We start from the raw sequence: 18,632 nt of genomic DNA, 5'->3' as shown, positions 1-18,632 counted from the left end.
CCTGAGACCAGGCTCTGGATCCGCCACTGCCTGTTGCAACCTTTAGTATGGAGTTGATGAAAACAGGTGCTTTATACTGCAAGGTGCCATTAATAGATGTACCATATGTAGTGGACATTTGTGGACATTTGCCCTTACTGCTACTACGCAAAGCCATCAAATAACTACTTTACTGCACTTTGAAGGGTTAACTTGCACGGTGATTTATGCTGTTGTGTGCACTTATACTGTTTCATATTGTTGAATTGCATTTATATGTTTATTATAATATATCCAGTCCATTTGCACTGTTATTACACTATAGCTGAACTGCACTGTGGAAAGGGTTAGTTGCACAGCCGGATAATACTCAGAGACTTTATTACTTTCTACCTATGCAAAAATTTGGAGGGAAAAGAAACAGACATACTGACCTTTTGATTGTCTGGTTTAGCTCTGATGTTTATGTCTGAAGACCGATGGAGGAGCCGATATGTTCTATCCCACAGTTGGACAACTAACTAATATCTATTGTTGCTGATGCCACCTACCGACTTATTGGACACTCTCATATATCTGGGGAGACTATGCCTTTATGGAAATGTGACCGTATGGAACAACCACTTCTTTTTGCTATGGTCGGTGCACAGTCCAATTGAGATTGCTCTCCTCCCGCTATCATTTGATGGTCCCCTCATAATCAAGATGAATATATAACGGACACTGATTTATCAATATTGGTGGTCCTCACCCAAATTACGGATATCACCTTATAGCGTGGGTATCCGTTATCTTTGATATCAGCTATTGATCTTACCTACCCCCTGATGATCCCACATAGTGGGGGAAACGCGTTGGGGTTTTCTATATGTTTTCTATGTTTAGGGTGATTCATATACCTTGATGCACTGTGTACCTTTGACTGTAGTAATACAGCATTAGGGCTGTATACAGAGTCCATCGATTTACCCTATGTCTATAGGGGAGTGTATATGTACAGTGCCTTTCTTACTTTCCATTTTTTTACTGGCAGGCACCTATTCTACCGTCTACATTCCATCTCATTGTTAGGGTTGTTATAGGACTTTGTGAGTCCAGGTTCGAGGACAGGGAGTCCCCACCTTTAGGGGTCGTCCCTGGGCTGAGCACGAGACTAGGGTGAGAATATAGTGACAGCTCTCCCCACCCGTCAGGATACATTGATGTAGCTGCCTGCGGTAGATTTATCTGAGACTATCTCAGTGATTTTTGTTCCGTATGTCTTATCTTAAAGTAATTTAATTAAAGTTAATTAATTTAAAGGGTTATAATAATTGCTGAAACTAGGTGAAGACTGCTTATTGATTCCCATAGACTTGCACTGAAGCTCTATACAAATCTATAAATTGTTACAATGTTTCCGCTTAGGCTGTGCTTCTCCACTCCACCCCTCCCACTCGAAGGTTCTAGTTCAGCTACAAACCGTATATAAGTAGAGCACTCAGAGCCCCTAGTTGTCGGCAGATAAGGATCACTGCTTAGTAGGACAGACTCTAACAGACTGCATGAGTGACCAGAAGACACAGATATAGGAATGCTGAGCCAAAGACCCCAGGTTACCATCCCATTGACCAGGGCTCCAGCTGAACAACTGAGCTAACAGACCCTGGGACACCAGCCTTTGTCCAGAGCACCAGCCTTCTGATAAAGAGAGGGACAGCTAACTCAGGGCTTTCCTCAGCATAAAACGTTCTGCCAGCTCAGTGCCTTGTCTGTATTATTATGCACTTGAGTTGCTCCTATAACGAAGCACACTAGTTTACTGCAGACCCTGACTCTCAGGACTTATTTACCATTGGGGTGCACCACGTCTTACCATCCCTTCCAGAGAGCAGCAACACGTGGTGACACTTGGAAGGTGTCCGAGGGACCCAGCATCGCATTGATGGGCCACCTCAAACTCGGCCACCACTGCATGTATATTATAGAATTGCTTATGATTAGAGTTGAGCGAACCCGAGTTGAACTTTACGTAAAAAAGTTCAGGTTCGTGATTTTTATGGCTCTTTTTGAAAAGGCTGCACAGCAGCCAATCAACAAGCGTCATACTACTTGCCCCAAAAGGCCATCACAGCCATGCCTACTATTGGCATGGCTGTGATTGGCCAACTGCAGCATGTGACCCAGCCTCTATTTAAGCTGGAGTCACGTAGCGCCACCCGTCGTTCTGCTCGGATTAGTGTAGGGAGAGGCTGCAGCTGCTGTGAGGGAGAGATCAGGGACAAATCTTATCAAGAAATATTTTTGTACTCAGCGATCTACAGCAAAAGTGTTTTTCGTGTGCAGTGCACAATTTTTTTAAGCCTGCCCTGAGCCAACTACTGCTGAAAACGAACTTTTTTTTCTTCAGTTAGTCAATATCAATACATGAACGGCAGCCATTTTATGCAACGATAGTGCACCAGCATAGGCTATCTGCAAGTCCAGAAATACAGCTTTGGCATACTGAGGTGAAAAAAGCCTCTGATATACTGCACATCTGGGATTAGACAAGCATAAGTGACTGTCACATTTAGGACAGAAATACAGCTTTTTGGTTAGGGTGAAAAAACCCTCTAATATGCTGCACATCTGGGATTAGACAAGCATAAGCGACTGTCACATTTAGGACAGAAATACAGCTTTTTGGTTAGGGTGAAAAAACCCTCTAATATGCTGCACATCTGGGATTAGACAAGCATAAGTGACTGTCACATTTAGGCCACAAATAAGGCTTATAGGATACTGTGGTGAAAAATCCCTCTGATATACTGCACATCTGGGATTACACTTGCATAGGTGACTGTCACATTTAGGCCACAAATACCGCTGACATATAGAGTTAAAAAAAAATAATAATAATAGAGTGCAATACCCTACATCAGGGTTTATATTGGTGGTTAATTATTTTTAACATACTTAACCACTTACTTTGCTTTGTGAACGCTAACTATGAGGCAAACATCTAATAAGGGACGCGGTCATGGTCGTGGTGTTGGTGGAGCCTCTGGTGCAGGGAGAGGACGTGGCCGTTCTGCCACAGCTACACGTCCTACGGAACCTACTACCTCAGGTCCCAGTAGCCGCCAGTATCTACAGCGATATTTGGTCGGGCCTGATGCCGTTCTAAGGATGGTAAGGCCTGAGCAAGTACAGGCGCTAGTCAATTGGGTGGCCGACAGTGGATCCAGCACGTTCACATTATCTCCCACCCAGTCTTCTGCAGAAAGCGCACAGGTGGCGCCTGAAACCCATGCCCATCAGTCTGTCACATCACCTCCGTGCATATCGGGGAACCTGTCTGAGCCTCAAGTAATGCAGCAGTCTCTTATGCTGTTTGAAGACTCTGCTGGCAGGGTTTCCCAAGGGCATCCACCTAGCCCTTCCCCAGGGGTGGAAGACATAGAATGCACTGATGCACAACACTTATGTTTCCTGATGAGGACATGGGAATACCACCTCAGCACGTCTCTGATGATGATGAAACACAGGTGCCAACTGCTGCGTCTTTCTGCAGTGTGCAGACCGAAAAGGAGGTCAGGGAGGAAGACTGGGTGGAAGACGATGCAGGGGACGATGAGGTCCTAGACCCCACATGGAATGAAGGTCGTGCCACTGACTTTCAGAGTTCGGAGGAAGAGGCAGTGGTGAGACCGAGCCAACAGTGTAGCAAAAGAGGGAGCAGGGTGCAAAAGCAGAGCAGCCGTCGCCAAAACAGTTCGCCTGCTACTGGCCACCGTCACCAGCGACCGAGCACACCAAAGGCAGCTTCAAGGAGTTCCCTGGCATGGCACTTCTTCACACAATGTGCTGACGACAAGACCCGAGTGGTTTGCACGCTGTGCCATCAGAGCCTGAAGCGAGGCATTAACGTTCTGAACCTTAGCACAACCTGCATGACCAGGCATCTACATGCGAGACATGGGCTGCAGTGGAGTAAGCACCTTTAAAACCAAGAAAGGGCTCAGGCCCCTCCTGCTCCCTCTTCTGCTGCTGCCTCGGCCTCTTCCTCTGCCTCTGGAGGAATGTTGGCACCTGCCGCCCAGCAAACAGAGGATGTGCCACCAACAACACCACCTCCATCACCAAGCATCTCCACCATGTCACACGGAAGCGTTCAGCTCTCCATCTCACAAACCTTTGAGAGAAAGCGTAAATTCCCACCTAGCCACCCTCGATCCCTGGCCCTGAATGCCAGCATTTCTAAACTACTGGCCTTTGAAATGCTGTCATTCAGGCTGGTGGAGACGGACAGATTCAAACAGCTCATGTCGCTTGCTGTCCCACAGTACGTCGTTCCCAGCCGCCACTACTTCTCCAGGAGAGCCGTGCCCTCCCTGCACAACCAAGTATCGGATAAAATCAAGTGTGCACTGCGCAACGCCATCTGTGGCAAGGTCCACCTAACCACAGATACGTGGACCAGTAAGCACGGCCAGGGACGCTATATCTCCCTAACTGCACACTGGGTAAATGTAGTGGCGGCTAGGCCCCAGGCGGAGGGCTGTTTGGCGCACGTCCTTCTGCCGCCAAGGATCGCACTGCATCATTCTTTGACTCCTGTTGCCTCCTCTTCCTACTCGGCTTCCTCCTCCTCTTGTACCACCTCCTTATCCGGTCAGCGACAGACCTTCACCACCAACTTCAGCACAGCCAGGGGTAAACGTCAGCAGGCCGTTCTGAAACTGATGTGTTTGGGGGACAGGCCCCACACCGCGCAGGAGTTGTGGCGGGGTATAGAACAACAGACCGACGAGTGGTTGCTGCCAGTGAGCCTCAAGCCCGGCCTGGTGGTGTGCGATAATGGGCGAAATCTCGTTGCAGCTCTGGGACTAGCCGGTTTGACGCACATCCCTTGCCTGGTGCATGTGCTGAATTTGGTGGTGCAGAAATTCATTCACAACTACCCCGACATGTCAGAGCTGCTGCGTAAAGTGCGGACCGTCTGTGCGCGCTTCCGGCGTTCTCATCCTGCCGCCGCTCGGCTGTCTGCTCTTCAGCGTAACTTCGGCCTTCCCGCTCACCGCCTCATATGTGACGTGCCCACCACGTGGAACTCCACCTTGCACATGCTGGAGAGACTGTGCGAGCAGCAGCAGGCCATAGTGGAGTTTCAGTTGCAGCACGCATGGGTGAGTCGCACTGCGGAACAGCACCACTTCACCACCAATGACTGGACCTCCATGCGAGACCTGTGTGCCCTGTTGCGCTGTTTCGAGTACTCCACCAACATGGCCAGTGGCGATGACGCCGTTATCAGCGTTACAATACCACTTCTATGTCTCCTTGAGAAAACACTTAGGGCGATGATGGAAGAGGATGTGGCCCAGGACGAGGAGGAGGAAGAGGGGTCATCTCTAACACTTTCAGGCCAGTCTTTTAGAAGTGGCTCAGAAAGAGGATTTTTGCAACAGCAGAGGCCAGGTACAAATTTGGCCAGCCAGGGCCCACTACTGGAGGACGAGGAGGAGGAGGATGAGGAGGATGGGGATGAAGCATGTTCACAGCGGGGTGGCATCCAACGCAGCTCGGGCCCATCACTGGTGCTTGGCTGGGGGGGGATACGGAGGACGCAGACGATACGCCTCCCACAGAGGACAGCTTGTCCTTACCTCTGGGCAGCCTGGCACACATGAGCGACTACATGCTGCAGTGCCTGCGCAAAGACAGCAGAGTTGCCCACATTTTAACGTGTGCTGACTACTGGGTGGCCACCCTGCTGGATCCCCGTTACAAAGACAATGTGCCATCCTTAATTCCCTCACTGGAGCGTGATCTGAAGATGCGCGACTACAGGCGCACGCTGGTAGACACGCTCCTGAGAGCATTCCCGACTGACGCTGGGGGACAAGTGGAAGCACAAGGCGAAGGCAGGGGAGGAGGAAGAGGTCATCAACGCAGCTGTGTCAGCGCCAACACCTCAGAAGGCAGGGTTAGCATGGCCGACATGTGGAAAAGCTTTGTCACCTCGCCGCAACAACCGGCCCCAACTGCTGATATGGAGCCAACGTGGACAAGCTCACGTTGATTAAAATGAACCAGGCTTGGATCCCACAAGACTTGTCTGTACCTTGTGCAGAATAGACATTTATACCACCATCAAACATACATTCTTGCACTCAAGTCAAGTGCAATGATTCTTATTTTTTTTTTGTTTGTTTGTTTTTTATTTGTCCCAATATTTTGGGGGCTACCTACCTGAATAAAAAAAATAAAAAAACATTGTTGACTACCTCCTCCTCCTCCCCAATTGCTGCCTCCACCTACAACACCACATTCACCGCCTCCTCAACCTCCGACTCCATATCCACCTCCTTCTCTGAGTTGCAGGTTAATAATTTGTAATTTTTTGCTATTTTATTTCATTTTAAGTTATTTCCCTATCCACATTTGTTTGCAGAGCAGTTGCCATGCTCTTAAGCACATATTACTGCCTTTTACATCCCTCTAGCCTTTTCAAAGACTATTTTAGAGCCATTTTAATTTTTTTTAAAAGTGCCAATTTTAGTGCCCTAAATTGAAAAAATTCTTATTTTCAATTGTCGGATGACATTTTACAATTCTTGGCGTTTACAAACCCCTGCTGTGCCTGGGTGACAGGGGCCTAAATCTCTCAAAATCCTCTGTTCTATTGCTGGGTGACATGAACCCCCTTTTGCCGTGAATGAACCCCTGCTCTGCATTGCTGACAGGGAACTAAATTTAGTGAAAACATCTGTTACTGATCGGAAGATGCGCGACTACAAGCGCACGCTGATGATGGCATTCCCACCTGACAGCGTGGGCACAGTGGAAGCACAAGGCAAAGGCAGAGGAGGAGGAAGAGGTCGCCAACGCAGCGGGGGCACCGCCAGCACCTGAGAAGGCAGGCTTAGCATGGCCCAAATGTGGAAAAGCTTTGTCAGCCTTGGAGGTGCTGACCTGCCCTGCAGCCAGTGTATAGTGTGAACGTGTGTTTAGCACGGCAGAGAGCATTATCACAGGCCACAGCCAATGTGGACAAGCTTACATTTATTAAAATGAACCAGGCATGGATCCCACAGGACTTGTCCGTACCTTGTGCAGAATAGACATTTATACCAGCCTCAACCATCCATTCTTGTACTCAAGTGCACTTATTCTTAGTTTTATTTTGTTATATGTCCCAATATTTTGGGGGATACCCCAATTTAAAAATAAAAAATAACACAAATCAGTGGTCACGTCTTCCTTTAGATGCCGGCATCTAGGAAGTCCATCAGACCAATTCCGGCGCAGTCCGGTGATGCATGAATTGATGATTACTGGTATGTTGATTGGCTGACATTTATATTTAAACCCTGTCCTCCAGTGATGACGCTACCCCCAGACGAAGGTACGCCGAAACGCGCGTTGGGGTTGGCGCCATCCTGGAGGAGACTCTGTATGGGTAATTGTCCTGTTTCCTACAATGTATGATTCCATGCATGCAATTTTTTGATTAATCATGGTTAAGGATAGGGACTCCGTCCACTGTATGTCTCCTCCAGCGATGCTGCTTTTTTATCTCCTGCACTGATTCTTTTAATCATGTATGTTGCTAAATTATAATGTGTTTTTGTAATAAAGAATCAATTAGTACCAGCGGTCTGGCATTTCTCTATGTAGGTTATATATATGTATTTTACTGCCAAAGGCTTGGGCATCACTTGAATGAGGATTCATTCTATGGTTGAGGTATATATTTCGGTTGGTGTAACACAAATCAGTGTTGGCTACCTATTCCTCCTTCACCGCCGCTTCCACCTACACCGCCACGTCAACCTACACCGCCACATCCACCCATCCACCGCCTCCTCAACCTCCTACTCCTAGATCCAGATTGTTATTTTTAATTTTTCTGTATTTTATGTTATTTTAAGTCATTTCCCTATCCACATTTGTTTGCAGAACAGTTGTCATGCTCTTAAGCACATTTTGATGCCTTTTGCAGCCCTCTAGCCCTTTCCAGGACTATTTTAGAGCCATTTTAGTGCCCAAAAGTTCAGGTCCCCATTGATTTCAATGGGGTTCGGGTTCGGAGTCAAGTTCAGGTCAAGTTCGGGTCCCGAACCCGAACTTTTTTTTCAAATTCGGCCGAACCTGCCGAACCCAAACATCCAGGTGTCCGCTCAACTCTACTTATGATGTAATTCCCTAATATCTGCCCATGTCCAATTACCAGCAGGGAATGGTCCAATACTTGGAGCCCTGAACCTTTCCAAAATAAATGTTCCTGTGCAAGGTGCTGTATTTCATATCACAATGCCAGTTGATAGATCTGTCAACATGGTGCCTGCTTGCCAGTTCTCCACAACTTTTGGTTCCACCAGCCCCTCAGTAGAATAGTAGACACCACAGGAGTGGTGACCAGTGCTAAACAACAGGGACAACAATGTTTGGTAAACATTCAGAAGAACTAGGTGAACTGATGGTAGATGCTCTGTTTCATCTATTTCATATCACAAGGCCAGGTGACCGGGGTTTCCAACCTTATTATTTCTGGCCAACTTTTTCAAATATCAGGGACAGTCAACAATTTTCATATGAACACATAATTTTTATGATTAACCTATGTATAAGTGATCTCAGTCTACAGCCCAGAATACTGATAGGAAGGCATAAGTAGCATTTACTAGGAATGGTAAAATGATGGTAATTACTATCTATATTACTCCAGCTTCACAATAATTGCCAACAAATAATAGACCATAATATTTATCTATTATTTCTATATCTATTATTTATCTATCTCATAGCTATCTATTATTGTTGATCGAGCACCAAATGGCTCGGGTGTTCGGATGCTCGGGTCGAGCACCCGAGCACAATGGAAGCATTAAACAAGGCACCCCCTGCTCTGAAGAGGGGAGGGTGTCTGGTTCATAGGAAAAGGTCATAAATTGATGGAAACACCACCAAAATGGTTCGGGAACAGCATGGGGAGGATGTCTGGATGCATCTTGGACTCCCAGGTCGCTGCTGGGAACGATGTTGTCCGAGTAGTACGCCACTTTTACAGACTGACAATAATACGCACAAAACCGAAGATAAAATCGATTTTAGAGGAAAAATTGTTAGGAAACATTCTTTCCTGTATATTTACTTGTATATAAAGTGCAAGTGCTGCCAAAAATTACAACGAAGAGGCACTCCGATATAACCTGTATATCACATAATGGAGGGCCTCATTCACATTGTGGTACAATTGTTCAGGTAGTGGGACTCCTACACTCATAAAGCCTATGCACTAAGTGAAAGGGCTGCCAAAAATTACAAGGAACCAGCACTCCAATACACCCTTTATTACACATAAAGGAGGGCATCATACACATTTGAAAAATTATGATTGATGGCCTGCTAGCGACCCTCAAAAACATTAGGAGCAAGGGCCTGCTGCTTAACTGACCATCTAAAACATTAGGGGTGAGGGTCTACTGCAGAGCTGACTCTAAAACATTAGGGGCGAGTGCCTGCTGCTGATATGAGCATTGAAAAAATTATGGGCGAGTGCCTGCTGCTTAGGTAACCATTGAAAAAATGATGGGCGAGGGCCTGCTGGTGAGCTGACCCTGTAAAACATTATGGTTGAGGGCCTGCTGGTGAGCTGACCCTCAAAAACATTATATGCGAGGGCCTGCTGGTGAGCTGACCCACTAAAAGATTGTAGGTGAGGGCCTGCTGGTGAGCTGACCCTGTAAAACATTATGGTTGAGGGCCTGCTGGTGAGCTGACCTTCTAAAACATTACATGCGAGGGCCTGCAGGTGAGCTGGCCCTCTAAAAGATTGTAGATGAGGGCCTGCTGGTGAGCTGACCCTCTAAAACATTATATGCGAGGGCCTGCAGGTGAGCTGACCCTCTACAACATTAGGAACGAGGGCAGACTAAGGTTACTTTCACACATGTGTTGTTTGATTCCGGCAGGCAGTTCCGTTGCCTGAACTGCCTGCCTGATCAGGCAAACTGTATGTGCAAACGCATGTCAGTCTGAAAAATGCTTGATCAGTCTGAAAAATGCATTGCAATACCGGATCTGTTTTTCCAGTGTCATCAGGCAAAACGGATCCAGTATTTATTTTTTTCTCATTTTTAAAGGTCTGCGCATGCGCAGACCGGAAGGACGGATCCGGCATTCCGGTATTTTGAAGGCACTAATACATTCCTATGGAAAAAGTCTTCAGGCAAGTCTTCAGTTTTTTTCGCCGGAGATAAAACCGTAGCATGCTACGGTTTTCTCTTTTGCCTGATCAGTCAAAATGACTGAACTGAAGACATCCTGATGCATCCTGAACGGATTACTCTCCATTCAGAATGCATAGGGATATGCCTGATCAGTTCTTTTCCAGTATAGAGCCCCTGTGACGGAACTCTATGCCGGAAAAGAAAAACGCTATGTGAAAGTAGCCTAATAAGCATGTTGATATGATGGAAGAGGAGGAGGAGGGGGACGAGAAAAGGAAGATTGAACCATATACCCTTTTTTGTGATAAAAGGGGTGCATGGGAATACAGTGTATTCAGTACATTATAAAAAACACATTTAAAGTGCCTTTATGTTCAGCCGCTTTCCTCTGGTGGAGTAGAGAAGTCAGGGGCAATCCAGGCCTTGTTCATTTTTATAAGAGTCAACCTGTCAGCATTTTCAGTTGACAGGCGGATGTGCTTATCAGTTATTATGCCCTCAGCAACACTAAATACCTGCTCTGAAAAAACGCTGGCGTCAGGGCAGGCCAGCACCTCCAAGGCGTAGAGCCCCAGTTCGGGCCATCGTGTCAAGCTTCAACACCAAGTAGTTGTAAGGCACAGAGGGATCACTGAGGACGCTGACACGGTCTGCTACGTACTCCTTCACCATCTTCCCAAATTTTTCGCTCCTTGTGACACTAGGCCGCGCATCAGGGTGAGGGTGCTGGCGGGGTGTCATGAAACTGTCCCAGGCTTTGGAGAGTGTTGCCCTGCCTCTATTGGAACTGCTGTGTGTTCCCCTCATCTCCCCTCCTCGGTTGCCCAAGGAACTACGTACTCTGCCGCCAGCGTTGGCAGCTGGAAATTTTTGGAGCAATTTTTCCACAAGGACCTTCTGGTATTGCACCATTTTGCTCGTCCTCTCCATCACAGTAATGAGATGAGAAGTTCTCTTTGTAGCGGGGGTCGAGAAGGGTGAACAATCAGTAATCGGTGTTGTCCAAAATGCGTAAAACGCGTGGGTCACGGGAAAGGAAGCCTAACATAAAGTCAGCCATGTGTGCCAGAGTCCCAACAGGCAAGACTTCGCTGTCCTCATCAGGAGGATGACTCTCAATCTCCTCATCCTCTTCCTCCTCTTCTGCCCATCCACGCTGAACAGATGGAATTTAACTTCCATGGGTACTACCCTCTGTAGCGGAGGCAACCGTCTCCTGCTCCTCCTCATCATCTTCCAATTTGCAATGAGAACACAAACTGAGGGTGATCTGTCTATCACCCTGTGTAATGTCTTCACCCATTTCCACCTCTTCCACATGTAAGGCATCATCCTTAATTGTAAGCAGCGAGCGTTTGAGTAGACAGAGAAGTGGGATGGTGACGCTGATAATAACGTTATCGCCACTCACCATCTGTGTTGATTCTTTAAAGTTTCTTAAAACCTCACAGAGGTCAGACATCCATGCCCACTCCTCGCTTGTGAAGAGCAGAAGCTGACTGGAAAGGCGACGACCATGTTGCAGCTGGTATTCCACTACTGCCCTCTGCTGCTCACAAAGCCTGGCCAACATGTGGAACGTCGAGTTCCAGCACGTGCTCACGTTGCACAACAGTCGGTGAGCTGGCAATTGTAAGCGCTGCTGCAGCATTGACAGACCGGCGGAAGCTGTCGATGACTTGCGGAAATAGGCACACACGCGGCGCACCTTCACCAGTACCTCAGGCAAATTGGGGTAGGTTTTGAGAAACAGGTGAACCACTAAGTTGAAGACGTGGGCTAGGCATGGGATGTGTGTGAGCTTGCCGAGCTCCAAAGCTCCCACCAAGTTACGGCCATTATCAGACACAACTATGCCTGGTTCTAGGTTGAGTGGCGAGAACCACAGCTCAGTCTGGTTTTCTTATCCCCTGCCAAAGCTCTGCGCTGGTGTGCTGTTTGTCACCTAAACAGATCAGCTTAAGCACGGCCTGTTGCCGCTTCCCCACTGCAGTGCTACACTGCTTCCAGCTACCGACTGATGGCTGACTGGTGCTGCAAGAGGAAAATTCTGAGGTGGAAGTGGAGGAGGAGGTGGAGGAGGTGAAGTGGGGGTTGGAGCCACTAACATACGTGGTGGTGTAAACCCTGATGGAATTAGGGCCAACAATCATTGGCATCGGTAGCACCTGTGCCATCCCAGGGTAAGACTCGCTTCCGGCCTCCACAACGTTCATTCAGTGTGCTGTCAGGAAAATGTAGTGTCTCTGGTCGAATGCACTTGTCCATGTGTCAGTTGTTTAGTGGACCTTCCCAGTAACTGCGTTGGTCAGGGCACGAGTGATGTTACGGGACACATGTTGGTGTAAGGCGGGCACGGCACACCGTGAAAAATAGTGGCAGCTGGGGACTGCGTAACAAGGGACGGCCGCTGACATCAGAATGCGGAAGGCCTCAGTGTCCACAAGCCTAAATGGCAACATTTCAAGGGCCGGTAATTAGAAAAGTTGCACATTTAGTGCTATGGCCTGTGGGTGGGTGGCTGGGTATTTGCGCTTGCGTTGAAATGCCTGGGATAAGGACATTTGTACGCTGCGCTTTGACACGGAAGTGGATGTGGTCGCTGATGGGGCTTGCAAAGGTCCAGGTGCAGGGCGGGAGGCATACGGGCCTACACCTTCGACAGGGGATTGGCCAGCACATAACACAGGGGAAGAGGAGGCAGTGGTGTGACCCGCAGACACTTATTGTAGACCCAGGCGTTCGGCCTACCTATTACGGTGCTTTGCTCCCATGTGGCGGATCATGCTGGTGGGGGTGAGGTTGCTAGTGTTCACACCTCTGCTCATTTTTGTATGGCACAGGTTGCAAATTACAATTCTTTTGTCATCCGCACTTTCCTCAAAAAAGCGCCAGACTGCGGAACACCTACCCCTTGGCAAGGGAGATTTACGCAAGGGTGTGCTCCGGGGAACAGTTGCGGGCCTGTTTGGTGTGGTCCACCTTCTCCATGTTGCCACCCTACTGCCTCTTCCAGCCTGTTGCGGTGCTGCGAATCCCTCCCCTTCTGTACTGCTGTCCTTGCTCGGCTTGCCACCTTCCAAGGTTGGGTCAGTGACTTCATCGTCCACCACATCCTCTTCCACTTCCTCACTCTGCTCATCCTCCTGACTTGTTGACCTAACAACAACCTCAGTTATTGACAACTGTGTCTCATCCTCATCATCAACCTCTTGAGACACTAATTGCCGTGGACTTATTGGCAACTGTGTCTCATCAGCAACTACCTCGTGAAACACTAATTGCTGTTCCCCACCGTCATCTTCTTGTGACTGGATGCTCAAGAGTTTCGGAATCAGGGCACGAGATCTCATGTCCCTCTTCAAGCGGGCTTGTCGAGAGGCCCAAATGAAGGAATGGTGCTGAAAAGAGCTCCTCAGAAGATCCGAGTGTGGGATTACTTGTTTGGCAAGACTCTCCATGGTGGGAGCAAGGAGGATCATAGTGAGGATTGTGGTGAACAGACTCTTGGCTACTGAGACTGGACTTGGTGGAAGACAGGGCTGTGCTTTGCTGACTGGAAGCATTATCTGCTGCAATCCAACCTACCACCTGGTCGCACTGGTCTGACTTCGAACGCGTTGTCCTGCGCCACCCTGCAAACTGGGACATGAAGCTAGGTATCGTGGATGATTGTTTTTCTTGGGCTCTGGCAGCAGGCACAGTTTCAACGCGCCCAGGGCCACGGCCTCTGCGTGCACTATCAGCATCACGGCCACTTCTTTGTCCCTTACTGCTCGCCTTCTTCATATTAAATCTTATATATGCTTGAAAGTATGTCACACGTACAGTAGCGTAGGATTTGTAAGTGCATGCGCAAGAAAATTAAAAAAGGTATTTGGGATGTGGAAACGTCACACAGGAGATAAACCGCAGATAATGTCTCTGATGTCAGCAGCGGCTAATAAAAAATTACAGGGAATGTCACAGGTATTTGGGATGTGGAAACATTACACAGGAGAAATACTGCAGATAATGTCGCTGATGCCAGCAGCGACTAATATAAAATTACAGGGAATGTCACAGATATTTTGAATGTGGAAACGTTACACAGGAGAAATACCGCAGATAATGTCGCTGATGTCAGTAGAGGCTAAAATAAAATTACAGGGAATGTCACAAGTATTTTGGATGTATAAAACATTACACAGGAGTAATACAGCAGATAATGTCGCTGATGTCACCAGCGGCTAATAAAAAATTACAGGGAATGTCACAGGTGTTTGGGATGTGGAAACGTCACACAGGAGATATACCGCAGATAATGTCGCTGATGTCACCAGCGGCTAATATAAAATTACAGGGAATGTCACAGGTATTTGGGATGTATAAAACGTTACACAGGAAAAATATCGCAGATAATGTCGCTGATGTCTGCAGCGGCTAATATAAAATTGCAGGAAATGTCACAAGTATTTGGGATGTGGAAACGTTACACAGTAGAAATTCTGCAGATAATGTCGCTGATGTCACCAGCCTCTAATAAAAAATTGCAGGGAATGTCACAAGTATTTGGGATGTAAAAACGTTACACAGGAGAAATACCGCAGATAATGTCGCTGATGTCAGCAGCGGCTAATATAAAATTACAGCGAATGTCACAGGTATTTGGGATGTATAAAACGTTACACAGGAGTAATACCGCAGATAATGTTGCTGATGTCACCAGCGGCTAATAAAAAATTACAGGGAATGTCACAGGTGTTTGGGATGTGGAAACGTCACACAGGATATATACCGCAGATAATGTCGCTGATGTCAGCAGCGGCTAATATAAAATTACAGGGAATGTCACAGGTATTTTGAATGTGGAAACGTTACACAGGAGAAATACCGCAGATAATGTCGCTGATGTCAGTAGAGGCTCAAATAAAATTACAGGGAATGTCACAAGTATTTGGGCTGTATAAAACATTACACAGGAGTAATACAGCAGATAATGTCGCTGATGTCACCAGCGGCTAATAAAAAATTACAGGGAATGTCACAGGTGTTTGGGATGTGGAAACGTCACACAGGAGATATACCGCAGATAATGTCGCTGATGTCACCAGCGGCTAATATAAAATTGCAGGGAATGTCACAGGTATTTGGGATGTATAAAACGTTACATAGGAAAAATATCGTAGATAATGTCGCTGATGTTTGCAGCGGCTAATATAAAATTGCAGGAAATGTCACAAGTATTTGGGATGTGGAAACGTTACACAGTAGAAATTCTGCAGATAATGTCGCTGATGTCACCAGCCTCTAATAAAAAATTGCAGGGAATGTCACAAGTATTTGGGATGTAAAAACGTTACACAGGAGAAATACCGCAGATAATGTCGCTGATGTCACCAGCGGCTAATAAAAAATTACAGGGAATGTCACAGGTGTTTGGGAAGTGGAAACGTCACACAGGATATATACTGCAGATAATGTCGCTGATGTCACCAGCGGCTAATATAAAATTGCAGGAAATGTCACAAGTATTTGGGATGTGTAAACGTTACACAGTAGAAATTCTGCAGATAATGTCGCTGATGTCACCAGCCTCTAATAAAAAATTGCAGGGAATGTCACAAGTATTTGGGATGTAAAAACGTTACACACGAGAAATACCGCAGATAATGTCGCTGATGTCAGCAGCGGCTAATATAAAATTACAGCGAATGTCACAGGTATTTGGGATGTATAAAACGTTACACAGGAGTAATACCGCAGATAATGTCGCTGATGTCACCAGCTGCTAATAAAAAATTACAGGGAATGTCACAGGTGTTTGGGTTGTGGAAACGTCACACAGGATATATACCGCAGATAATGTCGCTGATGTCACCAGCGGCTAATATAAAATTACAGGGAATGTCACGGGTATTTTGGATGTGGAAACGTTACACAGGAGAAATACCGCAGATAATGTCGCTGATGTCACTAGCGGCTAATAAAAAATTACAGGAAATGTCACAGGTATTTGGGATGTGGAAACGTTGCACAGGACATGTACCCCAGGTAATGTTACTGTCCGCAGCGGACACTGTCTACGGAAAAAGTACACTGGATATCACTGATATTTTTTGTATGTTCACACGTTACACAGGAGATGTAGTGCAGCTAATGTCACTGTCTGCAGCAGCCTAACTATTGCACGCTGGATGCGCTAAAAATAGATATTTCTGCCACACACAACAGTCCTTAAATGGACTTTTGGGTCTGTAAAGATCTAGCAATTTAGCGCAGGTTGCGCTGAAAATTTATATTGCTGCTGCCACACACAATAGTCTATAAAAGGACTTTTGGGTCTCTGACTATATAGCACCCGATGACGCATTCCGGCCAGCCAATCACTGTAATGCCAGTAATCAACATGGCTACGGAATTACAGTGAAGGGCAGTACCCATCTGCACGTTTATTGGCTGCGTAGCAGCCAACAAACGTGCGGGGAGGAGACTTGAGCATTGCGCTCGAGTACACACGGTATTCCGCCGAATACCGACATGTGCCGAGCATCGAGATGCTCGAGCCGAACTGGTGTTCGGCCGAGCATGCTTGATCAACACTACTATCTATCTAATTAAAAGATATGTAGACTGTAGTATATATAAAATAGCGGCTCACCCTCTGATTAGTCTGGATAAGGTGTATACTATTTTATATTTTTAATAAACATATATGTATTTGAGATATGAATAATGTTCTTTAAGTAATTCCAAACGGAGAGTGCATGTCTAGAATATTGAATATCTGACCTGAGAATATCGAGGTCTCTGGGTTACTCCAGATGAAGTGTGCCTATCTACTCCATTAATTAATTAAAAGATATAACCCATCAAATAATAATGTGTCATGCAGAAAAGTCTGTTTATAAATGATAAAAAGTGTTAAAAAAAATTATGACCATTATAATTAAATGGAAAAATGGAAATTGCCATTAAAAGCAAATTGAGTTGTCTACGGTACATGATGTCCTTATTATTTACAGCTCCTAATTATAACTTTCTAGTGATTGGCATTCCTGAACTCCATGAACTCCAGTTAAAGTATGAAAAACATTTTAATGTTTTCTCAAATAAAAATAAATCAGGCCTGATGTTATATGTTCACAAATATATACTGATGTTACATATAAAAGAGATGCTAAAGAGATAGATATTAGATAGATAGATTAGATTACATTTCAATACCGCTACAAGTGGGTTGTCCCTGTGTTTTTCTATGGATTGCTATTTTCGTTGTGCATGGTAAGTAATCCCCCGGTCTTTGCCCACCTTACATTTCCACATGTCTAGCAGATAGATAGATAGATATTAGATAGATATTAGATAGATAGATAGATATTAGATAGATAGATATTAGATAGATATTAGATAGATAGATAGATAGATAGATAGATAGATAGATTAGATTACATTTCAATACCACTACAATTGGGTTGTCCCTGTGTTTTAGTATGGATTGCTAATTCGTTGTGCATGGTAAGTAATCCCCCGGTCTTTGCCCACCTTACATTTCCACATGTCTTGCAGATAGATAGATAGATAGATATTAGATAGATAGATATTTACAAGTGGGTTGTCCCTGTGTTTTTCTATAGATTGTTTTTTTCATTGTGCATGGTAAGTAATCCCCCGGTCTATGCCCACCTTACATTTCCACATGTCTAGCAGGGACTGCAGAGCAGATAATAAGATTACGTTACCCAGGACCAGTGGTACTCCAGGCCCAGCGGTATGCCAGCTACTGTCAGTCTTTTGTCCTCTAAGTGGTCTTCTGGGAGACTGTCCTGGCTTCCCTTCTCTGGATGCTCTCTGGACAAGTCCTCTTCAGAGTGTACCTTCATGCTGGGTGGGCTGCAATCTCCCCAGTATTTTTGCTGTGATCCAGCATCCTGCACTGAAGGAATTGACAATGAAGACTCAGGGTAAACGTATTTACGCTGATCGTGTTTGCTTGCTAATTTTACCTGCACAAGTTCTTGGAATGGCAGCTAACCCAGAAATCTGAGACAGACAGCTAGAACACTCTTCCCTTACAACTGACTCTCAAAGTATTCCACTTCACTGACTTGCTCGAGTTCATACACAAAGCATGGGCTGAGGAGCTCACAACACAGCGACTTCTCTCATCTAGCCTTTTCAGGGAGGTATCTCCACGTATATCATAGTTTGAGACAGCTGCCACCCTGCCGTGTATATATGACCCACCTACTAAGTCCAAGCTGACCTGGTAGACTGTTTGAACCTTCCATGCTAAGCTATGGTGGGCTGGCTGGTCATATGCCCCCATGTTGGATACCAGAAGAGTTCCCCAACAAGCCATTCTGGAAAGTCAGGGTACTAGATACAGCCCTCAGGTGACAGAAAGCTTAGCCATCTCTCAGCTTCAGTTTCTTAGCAACCACCTGACTTCCTGTCTGGGTGACCACCAATTGA

At 46.2% G+C, this 18,632-nt stretch overlaps 1 protein-coding gene across 1 annotated transcript in view; it reads right to left on the bottom strand.

Moving 5' to 3' along the window:
• Positions 1-18,383, bottom strand: part of LPIN1 (lipin 1) — a 209,071-nt gene extending 190,688 nt beyond the window's left edge. The window contains exons 1-2 of the mRNA XM_040427326.1: positions 18,164-18,383; positions 17,900-18,088 (exon numbers count right to left, since the gene is read on the bottom strand). Of these exons, the coding sequence (XP_040283260.1) occupies positions 17,900-18,040 (141 nt within the window). The 5' untranslated portion in view covers positions 18,041-18,088; positions 18,164-18,383. The remainder of the gene's footprint in view (positions 1-17,899; positions 18,089-18,163) is intronic.
• Positions 18,384-18,632: the final 249 nt, after the last annotated feature.

Source organism: Bufo bufo, chromosome 4 (genome assembly GCF_905171765.1).
Source record: "Bufo bufo chromosome 4, aBufBuf1.1, whole genome shotgun sequence".
Taxonomy (NCBI): domain Eukaryota; kingdom Metazoa; phylum Chordata; class Amphibia; order Anura; family Bufonidae; genus Bufo; species Bufo bufo.
The sequence above is the reverse complement of the archived record's forward strand: the minus strand, read 5'-3'. Positions and strand labels throughout refer to the sequence as shown.